This window comes from Gigantopelta aegis, chromosome 4, assembly GCF_016097555.1.
Source record: "Gigantopelta aegis isolate Gae_Host chromosome 4, Gae_host_genome, whole genome shotgun sequence".
NCBI classification, from domain to species: domain Eukaryota; kingdom Metazoa; phylum Mollusca; class Gastropoda; order Neomphalida; family Peltospiridae; genus Gigantopelta; species Gigantopelta aegis.
The window spans coordinates 88804826-88819940 of NC_054702.1; the positions used below are offsets into that span (position 1 = coordinate 88804826).

General features: G+C 35.2%; 1 protein-coding gene across 3 annotated transcripts in view; it reads left to right on the plus strand.

Moving 5' to 3' along the window:
• The window catches only part of LOC121371346 (autophagy-related protein 2 homolog A-like), a 97254-nt gene that overhangs the window by 61339 nt on the left and 20800 nt on the right, over positions 1–15115 (plus strand). For 2 of the 3 annotated variants that reach the window (XM_041497163.1, XM_041497164.1), the window contains exons 16-27: positions 327–496; positions 933–1038; positions 1685–1898; positions 2426–2568; positions 3300–3460; positions 4362–4513; positions 6244–6376; positions 7205–7410; positions 11203–11283; positions 11736–11842; positions 13114–13134; positions 14050–14142. In XM_041497163.1, coding sequence (XP_041353097.1) covers positions 327–496; positions 933–1038; positions 1685–1898; positions 2426–2568; positions 3300–3460; positions 4362–4513; positions 6244–6376; positions 7205–7410; positions 11203–11283; positions 11736–11842; positions 13114–13134; positions 14050–14142 — 1587 coding nt within the window. The remainder of the gene's footprint in view (positions 1–326; positions 497–932; positions 1039–1684; positions 1899–2425; positions 2569–3299; positions 3461–4361; positions 4514–6243; positions 6377–7204; positions 7411–11202; positions 11284–11735; positions 11843–13113; positions 13135–14049; positions 14143–15115) is intronic. The other variant, XM_041497165.1, reaches the window with a different exon arrangement.

Here is a 15115-nt window from a genome sequence, read left to right on the forward strand (position 1 = left end):
AACTATTTTGTATTATATTAATGATATTTGTTTGACTATTTTAAATAAAAAATAATCTTGGACTAAATTCATTATTGTTGACAGCTATACTATTTTTTAATGTTATCATGTAGTGACTTTATTATGTGGTTGTATATCAAAAACTGTCCTGTCTGGGGGTTGAAAGTGCAAATAAAAGATCCCTTGCTGCCAATAAAAATATGTAGTTGGTTTCTTCTGAAGACGTAAGTGTAAGAATTACCAAATGTTTGATATCTAACAGCTGATGATTAATTAGTCAGTTTGCTCTAGTGGTGTCATTAAACAAAACAATTATTTTCTACTAGGTTTCCTGTACCTGATTTGCGAACTGGACCACAGGTTGACAGGGTACCATGGTGGCATCGGAACATCCACAAAGAAAGTTTAATCCTCCAAATGGCCAACTTCAGTTTCCAGACTTGTCTTGGCACTGATCCACAGTGCAAACTGGAGTTCACGTGCAGTGACCTGTCTGGTGAGTTATATTACAATTAAAGATAGCAAGCCTTGATAAAATGGCAGTTTTGGCATGACATTGTTGTATGATGGATATAAGAGATCTGCTTTGTACACATATTAAGTAAATTAATAATCATATCCCTCCACAGGATTGAATTTTTATATTGATTTGGAAATCAGTTCATTCATATACATGTACTTACCTTTGTTTAACACCCAGTAGTTAATGTATTCTTTGTGATGGGGTGTCATTAAACATTCAGTCATTCATTCCCTCCAAAAGAAACATATATTTATTGTTTATATTAAATTATTAAATTCAGTTATTTTGGGGAATCATTTATCCAAAAATAAAGCTCAGTTTGAATTAATTAATTGCTAGTTACTGATGGGGGGTTTCTGTTTTAGATAGGTTTTACTTAACTTCATGGCTAGTTTATTATCCGTTTCAGCCTATTTCAAAGAAGATTTAAGGTGTGATCCGATTCTTCTGGTGTCTGTGATATCTGATGATGGATGTGATCTGTCTGAGAGAAACAGGGGATTTAACTGGCCACGGTAAGCCTGTGTTGTCTCATTTGCTTACCCCCCTTTTATCTGTGATGACAATGTAAAATATGCAGAAGAAATATTTCATTGTGTAATAGAAACATTGCTCTGTAATCAATATTATATTTTTATTTGAATACGGTATATATCTTTTAAAAGGGTGTTTGCTTTTGGCTTTGTGGAAAACTTAGAGTGTTTTCTTTTTTTAGAATATTTGGTTATTGTGTCTTTATACACAGTACAGTTCCTTCTCATCCCTATCTTTATTTAGATTATCTATTGGAATATATAAATGAGCAATATAGTATGGTGACAAACTTGACTGTGAAAAGGAGATTAAAAAACAGTCTTAAAAGAAAAAAACCATAATAATATTATAACTTGTTTGCATTTCACAGTCATACCTATTTGCCCCATTTTGTGATTTTGATTAAAAAAATATTGCTTATATTGTTATTATATATAGTGTAAATTGTTTAATATAAAAGTCAGGTGTATATATAAAATCGGTAATGATATTGTCCAATGATAATGTTTTGTTATTAGGTGTTCGTGATTAATGTTTAGGAAAAACGTAAAAACTGCAAAGTATATTGTTAATTAGTTTTAATTATTTAAATATTGTAATCTAATCTGCATGTCTCTTTTGTTTTAGGCTGGTGATAACGTTCAGTGAGAAGATCTGCTCTGTGTTTGAAGATGAGCAGGTGGAGTCGGACGACTCAACCCCAATGGACTCTCTGAATGGAGCCTGTCAGTTTTCTAGAACCGAACCTTCCCCTTTCTCCGCCAAGAAGTCCATGTACGAACAGGAAGATCTCTCTTCATTCAGTGACAGAAGTAGCAAAAGAAAGAACACCAGTGAAGAAGTGGGTCATCGTAATCAGCAAGATTTTCATTAACGTAGCATGTCAGCTTGTCCTTCTTTTACAGACAAGTTTTCTTTTTAGTTTTACACGCCCTATACCCTGTTACAGCCACCATTTTAAGTGTGTGCATGGAGGGGGGTGGTTTGTTATTATTTCAATTTTGCTTGATACAAAAAGAAAAGGAAATTTAAAGTGCTTTGGAAATAACAAAATTTATTTATTATTAAGTGTAATTTTAAAAATGATTAGACTAATAGTATATAAATAAAGCTGCAGTATTCATTAATAGTGAATTTGGGTTTTTTCTGCTCACAGAATCTGGTAACAGTACAGGATATACATAATAGTATACATTAAATTGGTTGTTACTGTTTCTCTTTTTATAATAAACAACTTTTAACACTTAATTATTTATACTTTTTTATGTATTTGTTTTACATTTCTCAATTAATTATCTTGGCTAACTTCTCATGTATAATGAATATAAGTAAAAATTTCTTTCTGTTTATTTTTCACTTATTAATTAGAAAGTGATTCCTGGTGACAAGGAAGAAATGAAGGAGTTCCAAGAGAAGGCAATTTCCAATACAAAGATGCACGTGGAGATTACGTTACCCATCGTGACAGCTTTTCTTCCCAGCAAGAACATGTTTGAAATTATTTATAACAGGTAAACAAACATATCTTACTATTTGACACTTCATTGTTCTTTGTCTCGATTATATTATATCAAAATGATAGTTGGTATATGATAAATTTAACAACCTCCACCTCAACAGCTTATACTTTTAGACCGGCCTATGTGGCGTCACGGTTAGGCCATCGGTCTACAGGCTGGTAGGTACTGGGTTCGGATCCCAGTCGAGGCATGGGATTTTTAATCCAGATACCGACTCCAAACCCTGAGTGAGTGCTCCTCAAGGCTCAGTGGGTAGGTGTAAACCACTTGCACCGACCAGTGATCCATAATTGGTTCAACAAAGGCCATGGTTTGTGCTATCCTGCCTGTGGGAAGCGCAAATAAAAGATTGCTGTTTGCCTGTCGTAAAAGAGTAGCCTATGTGGTAACAGCGGGTTTCCTCTAAAAAAAACAGTGTCAGAATGTCCAATAGCCGATGATACGATAAAAAATCAATGTGCTCTAGAGGCGTCGTTAAATAAAACAAACTTTACTCCTTTTTCAATATTCTAAAGAAAAACCCACTCTAATGCAATTTGTTTTATATTTATTCATTGTAAGAAAATGCATTTAAGAGCATTAAAGCTACAAATATGGTTGATGTTTTAGTTAAACTGATTTTCTGAGACACAAATTCAAATATATTATATTTAATATTTGTTTCATTTCATTTTAAAAGTTTTTAAATAAAAAAAATTTTAAATCTGTTTTTGTCCCTCCAGATTGAACAATGACTTGTTAATGTGGGAGCCGATGGCGCCATCTCCCCTGAAAACTAAAGACAGTTTGTATGACATGCAGCCAGCGGATCTCAATGTTCTTAACCTGTGCCAACACGGATATCACGAAACATTTGAAATGGCCAAGTCGGGTCTTCAATATGGTGGTTATATGACTAATGATAATTACATTAATTAGGCTTAATTAACAGCCTATTTTTTGCTAGTCATCAGCCAATAATTTTCCTTACATCTGTTAACCATAAATTTTAGTGAATTCTTAAGATGGTTACTTCTTTCCATTTAAAATGTAACTCTTACTATTGATTAACTATAAATTTTAGTGAATTCTTTAATGTGAGCGAATTCTTTAATTTAAGTGAATTGTTTTGCTGTGTACTTCTTTTTGTTTAAGATGTGTCTTTTACCAACAATTAATCATACATTTTAATGAATTTTTTAGTTGTTTCTTTCCATTAAAAATGGAAATCTTACCATCAGTTAACCATAAAATTGAGTGTAATTGAATTGTTTAGTTAATTACAACTTTCTGTTTAAAATTAACTTAGTCAGTTGACCACACATTTCAGTTAATTCTTTAGTTGTGTACTTCTTTCTGTGTAAAATGTAACTCTCATAACATCGGTTAACCATAATTTTAAGTGAATTCTTTAGTTTTTTCTTCTCTGTTAAAAATGTAACTCTTATCGGCCCAATAGCCAATGTTTTTTTCATGCTGGGGTGTCTATTCTATTCTATTCTATTCTATTCTATTCTATTCTATTCTTACCATCAGTTAATCATAAATGTAAGTGACTTCTTTAAATTTGTAGTTTTTTTCTGTTTATAATGTAACTCTTACCATCTGATAACCATAAATTTTGTTGAATTGTTAAAATGCAAGTCTTACCATTGATTAACCAGAAATCTGAGTGAATACTTTAGTTGTTTCTTTGTGTTGGAAATATAAGTCTTACCATTGGTTAACCAGAAATCTGAGTGAATAATTTAGTTGTTTCTTTCTGTTGGAAATATAAGTCTCACTGTGAGTTAACCCTGCTTCAGATTCAGACACTGATTCTGATGAAAATTTCAACTATTCAATCCACGAGAGTCGACGTAAGAAGCAGCCACTAAACCAGCGCCAGCTGCAGAGTAAGCTGTGTGTGTCACTCAACATCATGAAGGGAAAACTGCTGGCTGTTGTGCCAAATAAGGTGTGGCTTATAAAATATACTCCACAACAAAAGAAATGCAAATATTAATTTAGTTTTCTTTAATTTATTTCAAATTATTCAGTTTGAATACCTTTATTTTTAGTGTCTATTAAAATTATTGATGTCTTGTGAACATTTTAAACCCATTTTGACACTTTACCTAACTAATTTTATGAACAAAAAATATGTATTAAAATATTTGCATTTCTTTTGAGGTTTAGTATATTTGTAATTGTAAAATTAAAGGGGAAGCCTTAATAATTATATGTTTTTGTCTATTTGTTAGTCTTTCTTAACTTTATCTTAGGGTATTTCATTCTAAAGAGGTTACACAGCATTTAGTGATAGTATTTACTTATTTTATATATTGTTTTTGAAAATATAATTTTACTGTTTGTATGCCCCTTTTGAGCCCAGTGGTAAAGTGCTCGCCTGATGCGCAGTCAGTCTAGGATCAATCACCGTTGGTGGATCCGTTAGGCTATTTCTCATTCAAGTCAGTATATTACAACTGGTATATGATGATGATGATAACTAGTTTAATGTGCCCATATACCACTAGGGTTTCGAACACACCCATCCCGAGTCCGACCTCCGATAAGTTCGGTGGCCTGACTCGGGATTGGGGGGTGGGGGGGTTGAAAATGGGCAGAATTTTGAAAATAGCAATTAGTAAAGAAGTTAATAGATTAAATTAAAAAAAAAAAAGGTTACAAGCCAAAAATAAAAAAGAATTGACTGCTCGGCCGAATATTTATATAATTTGGAGCATTTTAGAAGGACAGTCCAAAATTAAATAAGAGAAAGAAGAGAGGATCGGACTATTTAATAATATTACAAAAAAGAAGTAATTTCCACATAAAATTTTGAACACAGATCTAAACGTTTAATGTCCGATCGATATGTCCACGCGAGTGGCCTCGTTAAGGCCGTTTGGGTGCACAGCTTAAAGGGACGAGATGGGTTGCATCCCGTCAAGAAAACCCCTAGATTGACAGTCGATAGACGTTGAAGGTGTAGTGCTGTGCTGAAATACAGATCTTGAGAAGCCGGATCCGTCTGAACGAGTAGAGTATCAGACCCCGCTTCCTATTTCTCCTTAGAGTGGGGCAGTCAATCTTCCAGTGCTGCTAGGACAGGCTCGGACATGTAGAGACTAAACGCGAACAACCGTGGCGTTCTGCAGAATGGCCGTCATACGAGTCACGAAAAAACAAGTCAACATAGTTAGACGGAGAAATGACGTGGAGGCGAGGAATCTCGCTAAAAAAGAATCCAACCTGGTGGTGCAGACTGTCGAAACGAGAAGCGTTCCAGCGTTCAATCAGTTCCAATGGCCGCATACATCCCAGTAGAAAACTTCATTTCGCTGACAAAAACAACAAAATGAAGGACCCCCAAGTCGGAAGTACGTGCAGTGTGCACAAGCGAAACAAACACGTCTTACCGCAGTGAGCTCCAGACTGGGAATGACTGGTATATCCTGTCTGTCTGGGATGGTGCACATTAAAGATCACTTGCTACTAATGAGAAAATGTAGCAGGTTTTCTCTCTAAGTCTATATGTCAAAAGTACCAAATGTCTAACATCCAGTAGCCATTAATTAATAAATCAATGTGCTCTAGTGGTGTCATTAAACAAAACAAACTTTAACTTTTGCCATATATTACAGAGAACACATAGGCTTCTCCATCTTTTTAAAAACAATAAATCCTTGTTTCTAACTGTAGGAGGAGAAGTCACATGGGGAGATTCTGGTGGAGGTTGACGACACGGTTCTGTTTTCTGTCATCAGTTACAATGGAGACCCTGATCTGAGGTATCTCTGTTTCCAGACCAACAAGATCGCTTTGTCCAGTGCAGGTGGGTCACTCTAGCTTATGGTTATTTCCGTCTGTATGATCATGTTAGAAAAATAAATCTCGTGTTGTATACGGTGCAGTGAAATCTCTCAAGATTGGACCCTCTATAAACCAGAATTCCCTCAAAATCGGATGTCTTACAGAGTCCCTTTTTAAAAACTAGTACTTAACTTGACCTCTCTGAACCAGATCTCTCTTAATATTGGACATATTTATTGTCCCAAGGGTGTTTAGAGGCATTTCACTGCATTACCATATCTTCAAAATCAGTATTAAGTCAATCCTGATACTCTACAATTTCATTGATTTTTTTTGTTAATGTTTAATTCAACCAATATTTATTTATATCAATAAATTAGAGGGGGACTGATCTTCAAGGTGTAACCTATTTTGGGATATTTAACTGTCATACAATACCAAGTTTTATACTAAAATGATATGTAAATGTAAAACATTCAAAAGTGTTTTTGTTTATGATAGTTTAGTTTATCATTTTCTAGCAGTAAAAGGATGATATAGGAGTCAACTAATTATACCAGTACACCACAACTGGTATATCAAAGGTATATCAAAGGCTGTGGTATGTGCTATCCTGTCTGTAGGATGGTGCATATAAAAGACCTCTTGCTACCAATGGAAAAAAAGTAGCAGGTTTGCTGTCTAGGACTATATGTCAAAATTATCCAGTAGCCAATGATTAATAAATCAATGTGCTCTAGTGGTGTTGTTAAACAAAATCAACTAATTATAACCTTTTATCTTGTGCAATATTTAAAATAATATTGCACAAATTCACATTTATAACAGCCAGATATTATTATTCATTCAGGATGTGTTAATCATATTATAATACCCGGTGATTTGAACCAAATTCGAGAAGAGTCTCTGCCGGACTATCTAGAGAGGACAATCCACCGTTCTGACCGAGGGGTTGCGTCAAAGTTTGGCGGTCTGGGAATCGGCTGTGGTGGAGAAAGTCCAGACATGTTGTCTTTGGCACTGAGGATCAAACTGGACACTGTCAACAACAGGAAGGTGAGTTGGTGTCAGTCTGTAATTAAACAAGTGGGGTGGGGACGGGAGTTAGCACTGAGGATCCAACTGGACACTGTCAACAACAGGAAGGTGAGTTGGTGTCAGTCTGTAATTAAACAAGTGGGGTGGGGACGGGAGTTAGCACTGAGGATCCAACTGGACACTGTCAACAACAGGAAGGTGAGTTGGTGTCAGTCTGTAATTAAACAAGTGGGGCGGGGACGGGAGTTAGCACTGAGGATCCAACTGGACACTGTCAACAACAGGAAGGTGAGTTGGTGTCAGTCTGTAATTAAACAAGTGGGGTGGGGACGGGATTTAGCACTGAGGATCCAACTGGACACTGTCAACAACAGGAAGGTGAGTTAGTGTCCGTCTGTAATTAAACAAGTGGGGCGGGGACGGGAGTTAGCACTGAGGATCCAACTGGACACTGTCAACAACAGGAAGGTGAGTTGGTGTCAGTCTGTAATTAAACAAGTGGGGTGGGGACGGGAGTTAGCACTGAGGATCCAACTGGACACTGTCAACAACAGGAAGGTGAGTTGGTGTCCGTCTGTAATTAAATAAGTGGGGCGGAGACGGGATTTAGCTCGGTCTGGAAAGTGCACACCTGAACGGATATTTTCATTACCATCACGGCAAATATTCAAAGAAGATTAGAAGTTAAAATAAATATTTCTGTAGCTAATTTTCAGTTTTGATAGTGAAAGCACAAATAAACCATATTTTGAATGTGAGTAAAATATTAATTATGTTAACATTATGTTAATATTTGCAATTTATTCTACTAGAAAGTTAAAAATAATGTGAGTCAGTTGTGACCCTCAGTTTAAAAAAGTGCAAGCCATTGGAGGCAAATTACGAGTCGGGATGTGTGACGTAAGCCTATATCACATTATAAGATGCGACGCAACTCAACAGTTCAGTCGCGTCGTGTAGTGTGTATTGTAAAATCAGCCATCGGCGACTGATTTTCAGTCGGCCCGAATGCATTTGACACAACCGAACATGTTCAGTCGCAGACGACGGCCATCGTATAGTGTGAACGGATTTGCGACTGTCGCGTCGTGTAGTGTGAACGGTTTATACGACGCTATACAACTGATGTCTTCCGGTATCCAATGGAATGTCTACATTTCATCATGTGACATAAAAGTTACAATGGCGGAATTATTCTGGACAGAAGAATAGCCCCCTTTGCAGTCTGTAGCGCCACCTGCATAACTATGAAAACGAGGCTGGGCACTGTAAACAAACTATTTTGGCCAATGATTAACATGGGATATGAGATTTTCTTTTTCTTCTAAAATGAAGAACACAATTCAGAATGGTTCACAACATTTGTTCTGTCTTTAACTGTGGTCACCAGAGGAGTCATAGAGTGAACTGTACTGCTTTTTATACATTTTCTAAAGATATAACATTTTAGACCTATTGAGGCTGGTATTTATGCCGTGTCAATCAGTATTATTAAAACATTATTTTAAGCGTCCATGGAAACCATAAAGGAATTCTGATAAATATATAGTTCATGTTATGAAAGAAGATGTTATGGATGCAGAACGTGGGACCCATGCCCTCTGGCTCGCATTTCCTCCGTTAAGGTCGTCCCACATTAGCGCAGCACGTCGGCAGCAAAAAATCACTTCCAATGAATTACCATATACATACCCCCACTAGATCAGCACGTCATCGTCGGGGTTTTTTCTATCGTTCCAAAAATGATTTTTGCTGCTTGCTGCTCTGACGCGCACAGAAACCCCCAATTTATGGTGTGATAATGTTGTAATATTTTAGGTCTTCCACCAAAAAACCACACATACCATTGACGAATATCTTTATTTTACTGAAAAACAATGCAAAAAAAAATATAATAATGAAGAAAGGTTGATCATAGAGGTGCAGAAACACACATGCATATACAACATCCAATCGGTTAGTTACAAAGACACGGAAATGGCAGCCAATGCCTGGTCAATGATGCCATGTACCCAAAACTTCCTCTTGCGTTTTTTATCAAGTAATCTTCTATACAATTTACTCGAAATTATCTTCCTGGGAGCCATGTTTTCAAATCAAATCCGTTTTTCTTTTCCTCTTTTCAGCTTTTTTCTCTCTTTTATTTCTGTTTGACACGCTGCGTATATGTGGGCATTATTGACGCTTCACTGCCAACGCGCTGCACTAGTGTGGTACGGCCTTTATTGTTCTCTGGCTGAGAATGCTGTACTAGAACACCTGAAAGTCAAACTTTTGTTGTGAGAGCATGCTTCAAATTCCTTATAGCCCCCAGATTTCCATCCCATGTAACTTTCCCCTCCCCTTCCAAATACTCTCCTCGGACCTTGGGTGAAAACTACTTATTCCAGAGCATTGCTAATAAACAGAAAGCATCTGAGGGAGAAGGCAGCTATTAAATGTCAGGTCATGTAATAAATTTATATGAATTATATATATTTTTTAAATACCATAAGTCATGTTATTAGACAATTTACAGTGTGTAAGTGTGTGTTGGGATTAGTTTTTTTAAATTTGTTTTTTGTTTTGGGTTTGGGGTTTTTTCTTTCTTTTTCTTATCTTTTTTGCTACTCTTCTGTTTGGAATGTTGTGTGTTGTATGTGTGTGTGTGTGGGGCGGTAAACCTATTCTATTTGTGGATAAGTATGCATATGGCAAACACCCAGTCTTACTTACCGGTAAATACTAACTCGTTACTTATTCCGTAGTCTCATCTCTCAGATTAAGTAGACCCTTGTATAAGGGTCCGTTCATGAATTGGACAATGTAACATTCTAGTGGGGAGGGGAAGGGATTTCATGGAGGGGGGGGGGGGGTGTTACAAAGCATGGGAATGGAGGAGGTGTTTGTCAAGAGTTATATATCATGTTTTAAAAATAATTTTATCATGTTTATTTATAAATTAAAATGCAGCTAATCATTGCTGTTGTGTTTTTTAACTGATGATTTTCTATCCAGTGGTATTATTACCAAACAAACATAAATACAAAATCTTTTGGGAGAGGTTATGCATTGAATGTTACATAATTTTCTAGTAGTGGCCTATGCGTTCGAGAAGGTCACACGATTATGAGAAGAGGTCATCTGAAAAGGAACTTTTAAAATATTTATTCCTACTAGTGAATACTTGGAGGTTCTTATTACTTGGATAGATCTCGAGTGGTAAATTTAAAGCATTTTGAAAGTATTGTCTCATGAATGAAATACCTCACTGGTCAGCATGGTCAGAAAAAAATTAGTCCTGTCGGAAGATGCCAACAATTGGATGTGCCTGTAATGTATTAATTGTCCCTCCTATTATTTTCAGATTACTGCCACTCACTTCAGGTGCCTGTGACTGATTCTCTCTCTCTCTCTCTCTCTCTCTCTCTCTCTCTCTCTCTCTCTCTCTCTCTCTCTCTCTCTCTCGTATAGTGTGAATGGATTTCAGACACGACTGATTGGTCAGCAATCGTGGCAAATCATTGCAAACCTTGTATTACTATTTTTTAAACTTTGTTTTAATGCTTAAATTCAATTAGAGCTAAAGCATGTAGTCCTGGGCACACAATTAACTAGGAGGGCTGTTTGTTCCAGTCAGTAATAATGGTTAGTTCTTATTACGGAGGGAGAAGTCAGTGTAGAAGTCTCACACCTCCCCACTGAGCTGTTAAAACCTACCAGACTTAAGAAAAATGGCTTAACCATTGTACCAAAGAGGCTGCTTTATTCCGTATGTGTTGGTAAAAGTTAAGTGTATTTTAAGTTTATGCTATTGTTGTTTCTCTTTAGGATTTTCAAGTTGCAGTTGGGGTTCGAGGTGCTACTTTAAAACACAGAATGGTTCCAAATGGACAGAGCTGGATTTCTCAGGTATTGGCCATGTGTCTTCCTATGGTTTTCTTCTACACAGAATGCATGTTGTCAGATTTTTTTTTTTTTTTTTTTTTTTAACTGACAGAACATGCTCCTTACAGACAAAAGTTTTTGCATGGTTTTCGGAATATATTTTGGTTAACTGGCAATTAATAATTTGATTCATTTGTTTATAGTGCTTGATTCATAATTCATTGTTCTGTAAAATAATATAATATTGATGTTTGATATATACAATTGTGGTTCTTTACATCATAGATGAGTAACAGTCAGAATAAATTTAAAATAAAAGTTAGAATACAAGATACAAACTGACAGATATGTGAAGCTAATATCATGTTATTTAAATTTTACCAATATACAATGTAACATAGCTGAAGTGATAAAATCTACATCTTTAGATGTACTAATGCTAAACTGGCTGAGCTCTTTGTAATATTGATTTACAGTGCTTGGATTTTCTTGATGTGACGGATTTTCCTATCCTGGGCTACGTAGATCCTAAAGTTGTCACTGAACTGCACATACATCTCTTGAGCTGTGCTGTCGACTACAGGTGACTGTTATGTCTACTTTAAAAATTCTTTATGTGCTATTTGATTTGCTGGTCATGAAAATGTTGTGTTGTGTTGGATGTTCCGTGTTGTTGATTGCTTATGATTTATGGTATGTCAAAGAGTTAAATTTACAGTGATATATATGCGCAGTCCTTCCAAGCAGTAAACATTGTTTTCTTACTATGGTATGTACTACAATTTTATTTATTTTCGAACTGATTGTTTTTGTTTTAAATTGCACACAAAAATAGTGCTTTTATGTTATTTCCATAACACTTTTACTTTTCTTCTGTCATCATATCAAACTGAAATTATTTACAAAAAACAATGTTCATGGAGGCTGGGAAGGACTATTGATATAATTTTTGATTTATGAAATAATTTGTAGGGTATTCATACATTTCATTTCAACTAATTTTCATGTTTATATCCAATTAGGGTTCAAGCATGCTGTCCTGGGCACTCACCTTAGCTATCTGAGCTGTCTGTCCAGGACAGTGGGTTAGTTGTTAGTGGTTAGTGAGAGAGAAAAGGGTGTAGTGGTCTTACACTTACCCATTGAGTCGTTAAAACTCGCTCTGGGTGGGAGCCGGTACCAGGCTGCGAACCCAGTACCTACCATCCTTATGTCCAATGGCTTAACCACGACACCACCAGATACATTATTCTGTCTTGTACACACAAAACAGATAGGGGAGATAACTATGTTTAATTTTCGACTGCACTGAAACAGGATAACATTTTGTTAGTGCCAGATCTAGAATTTCATCAGTGAAATAGGGAGATGCTGAAATGTTACCTGTATGAAGATTCCACCACACACCAAAACATTAATATAGAAAATAAATATCCAAATCCACAAAATGTATGTCTGGTTATTGTTTCAGTGTAAATAGTAATGTAAATTAGGAAGAAAAAGCTGCTGTATTACTTCTGAGTTTGAAGCAAGATACAGTGTGTTCCTTAAACAGGTGTAAATCTTATAGTTGAAGTACCTCCTTAAATAAGAAGAACATTTACTCCTAAGTTGATGGATAATGACATGGTGAAGTGTTAGACATTTCTTGATAGTTCTCATTGTTTTTTGACTGTTCAGAAAATTCTGACCTATTTACTCATATATGCTCCAGATATTGCAATGGGTCACATTAAATTAGTGTATTAACTTTCACAAATTAAAGTGATATTTTGTGCTCTCTACATTTTATAAAATGATATAAAGTGTATATAATTAGTAATATAGTTTTCAATATACTATAATTTTTCTTAGCACCAACACAGAAGAAGATTGGTATGCTGTTTATTTATGCTTATAAAACATCCTTGCTCATTGCTATCACCAGCACTTATTGCAAGGTTAACTTAGCTTATATATCGGGTGACTGCAAAAAATGGGGATTTTTTTTTATTAATCGCCCAATATTAACACAGATTATATATGGAAATAAAAAGTGTGCCACACAAGGTCTAAATATAGCAAGAAGCTATTTGTTTATCATCAAACTCTTAATTCTGTAATCATTTAATTGTCTGTGCTTTTTTGCATGTGTGAAAAATTTATATTATATTAAATGTTTTGTAAAATTATGCCTTTTAACTAAAAATAGAATCCCTCACTGTTGATTTTATTTTCAGCCTTGCTTGTTTGCATCTTCCTATCCAATATTTATTTCTTTGTGCTGTATGTAATAGAATGTAGGCTAATTGTTGTTTTTGTAATAAAAATGATAACTTCAGGGGTGGTTTTTAATTTACTTTCAGTACTGAATTTATGCAGTAGAGAATCAGTTAGCTCAAGTTATGCATTTGTTTTCTATTAGCTGTATAACAAATATTTAAATAACAAACTGGCCATAAAGGGAATAATCACAGGACGTTTCTGTACGCTGAATAATAGACAAATCATGTAGGTAGACCATTAGTGCATTTTATTTGTTTATTGAAAAAAAGTAGTGCTTTCATCTTTTAGTTACACTTGACCCCTTTAGCAGACTTTCATTAAAATACTTCTTTTTTTTGGAGGAGGGAGCTGAGTACACAATATATTTTTGTATAATTTTATGTACTGTTTAATATATTGTCTAAAGAATTTAGTTCACATAATCTAGTGACTAAAACAAAATTCTAATTTGGAAAGTGAATTATTTAAAATAGTTCTGTGAAGCTATCAGCTTAATTTAAATATTGAAATCTATTTTATTTCCAGGCCTCTGTACTTGCCACTGAGAGCAATTCTGGCAGCTGAAGCTTTCAGTATATCCAGTAACATCGTGGCTAACTCACCCACAACATTACTCAGGTGAGTACAATATGGTCTTTTGTCCTGGAACCATTGTTTCTATTGGCCAATTATGATGACCGATTAAAGTAAAGTCGTAAATGTTAACTAGCAGATTATGACTTTTGATATCACTCATGTGACATCATATGCATAGCTACATTACAAAATCAATGATTTGACAGTGTAGCTGAAGTAACAGAAATACTAGCTTTTCCCTTTAATTTTTATGGTCTGCAGGAACTAGTTAATATCATAGGATATTGGCTTTATCCTGTTCAAGCCGAATGAGAAATCGGCAAGCCATTTCCCATTCTTGCTGTCACAGGATAAAGGGAATATCATACGTCATTAACTAGTTATTCTCTATATATACTGGCCAATGTTGTATGCAGTTTGTGGGTGATGATCGCAGGCAGCTGTGACCACAATGAATTTCTCACCTGTTAGCGTGATTTCACTTAAAATTCAGCTATAAATCCATTTAGTAATTATATAGGCTAGGAGCCAGTCACACTGAATTTGGGGAAATATTTCTATAGGTTCAAGGGCATTTTTGGTCTGGTTTGAAGTAAAGGTATATAAGCAACAAGTTATAATTCATTTGAATTTTTTTTATTTATAAGACATATAGGGTGTATACTACCAAATCAAATCCCATAGATGACAATAGTAACATATGTGGCTAAAACTCCTACCTGCAGTGTATCAATTAACATAAACACCACAGATATAAATACTACCACCCCTTAACCCTAAAGTGAATCAGAAAAAATTGGGGGTCAAGCTGCTCATTTCAGAGATAACAGGTAGCATCTATGACTACCCTAAAGTCTGAACCTAATTGTTAAAAACTACAATAAATTACACTCCAACCTTTAATTACCATTAGATTCCCCCAAAATTTTGTCCAGATACAAATCGTGAAAAAACCATTACAGTGACACACATTTCCCATATGAGACTAATGATGTCACCGATATTGTCTTTGCTG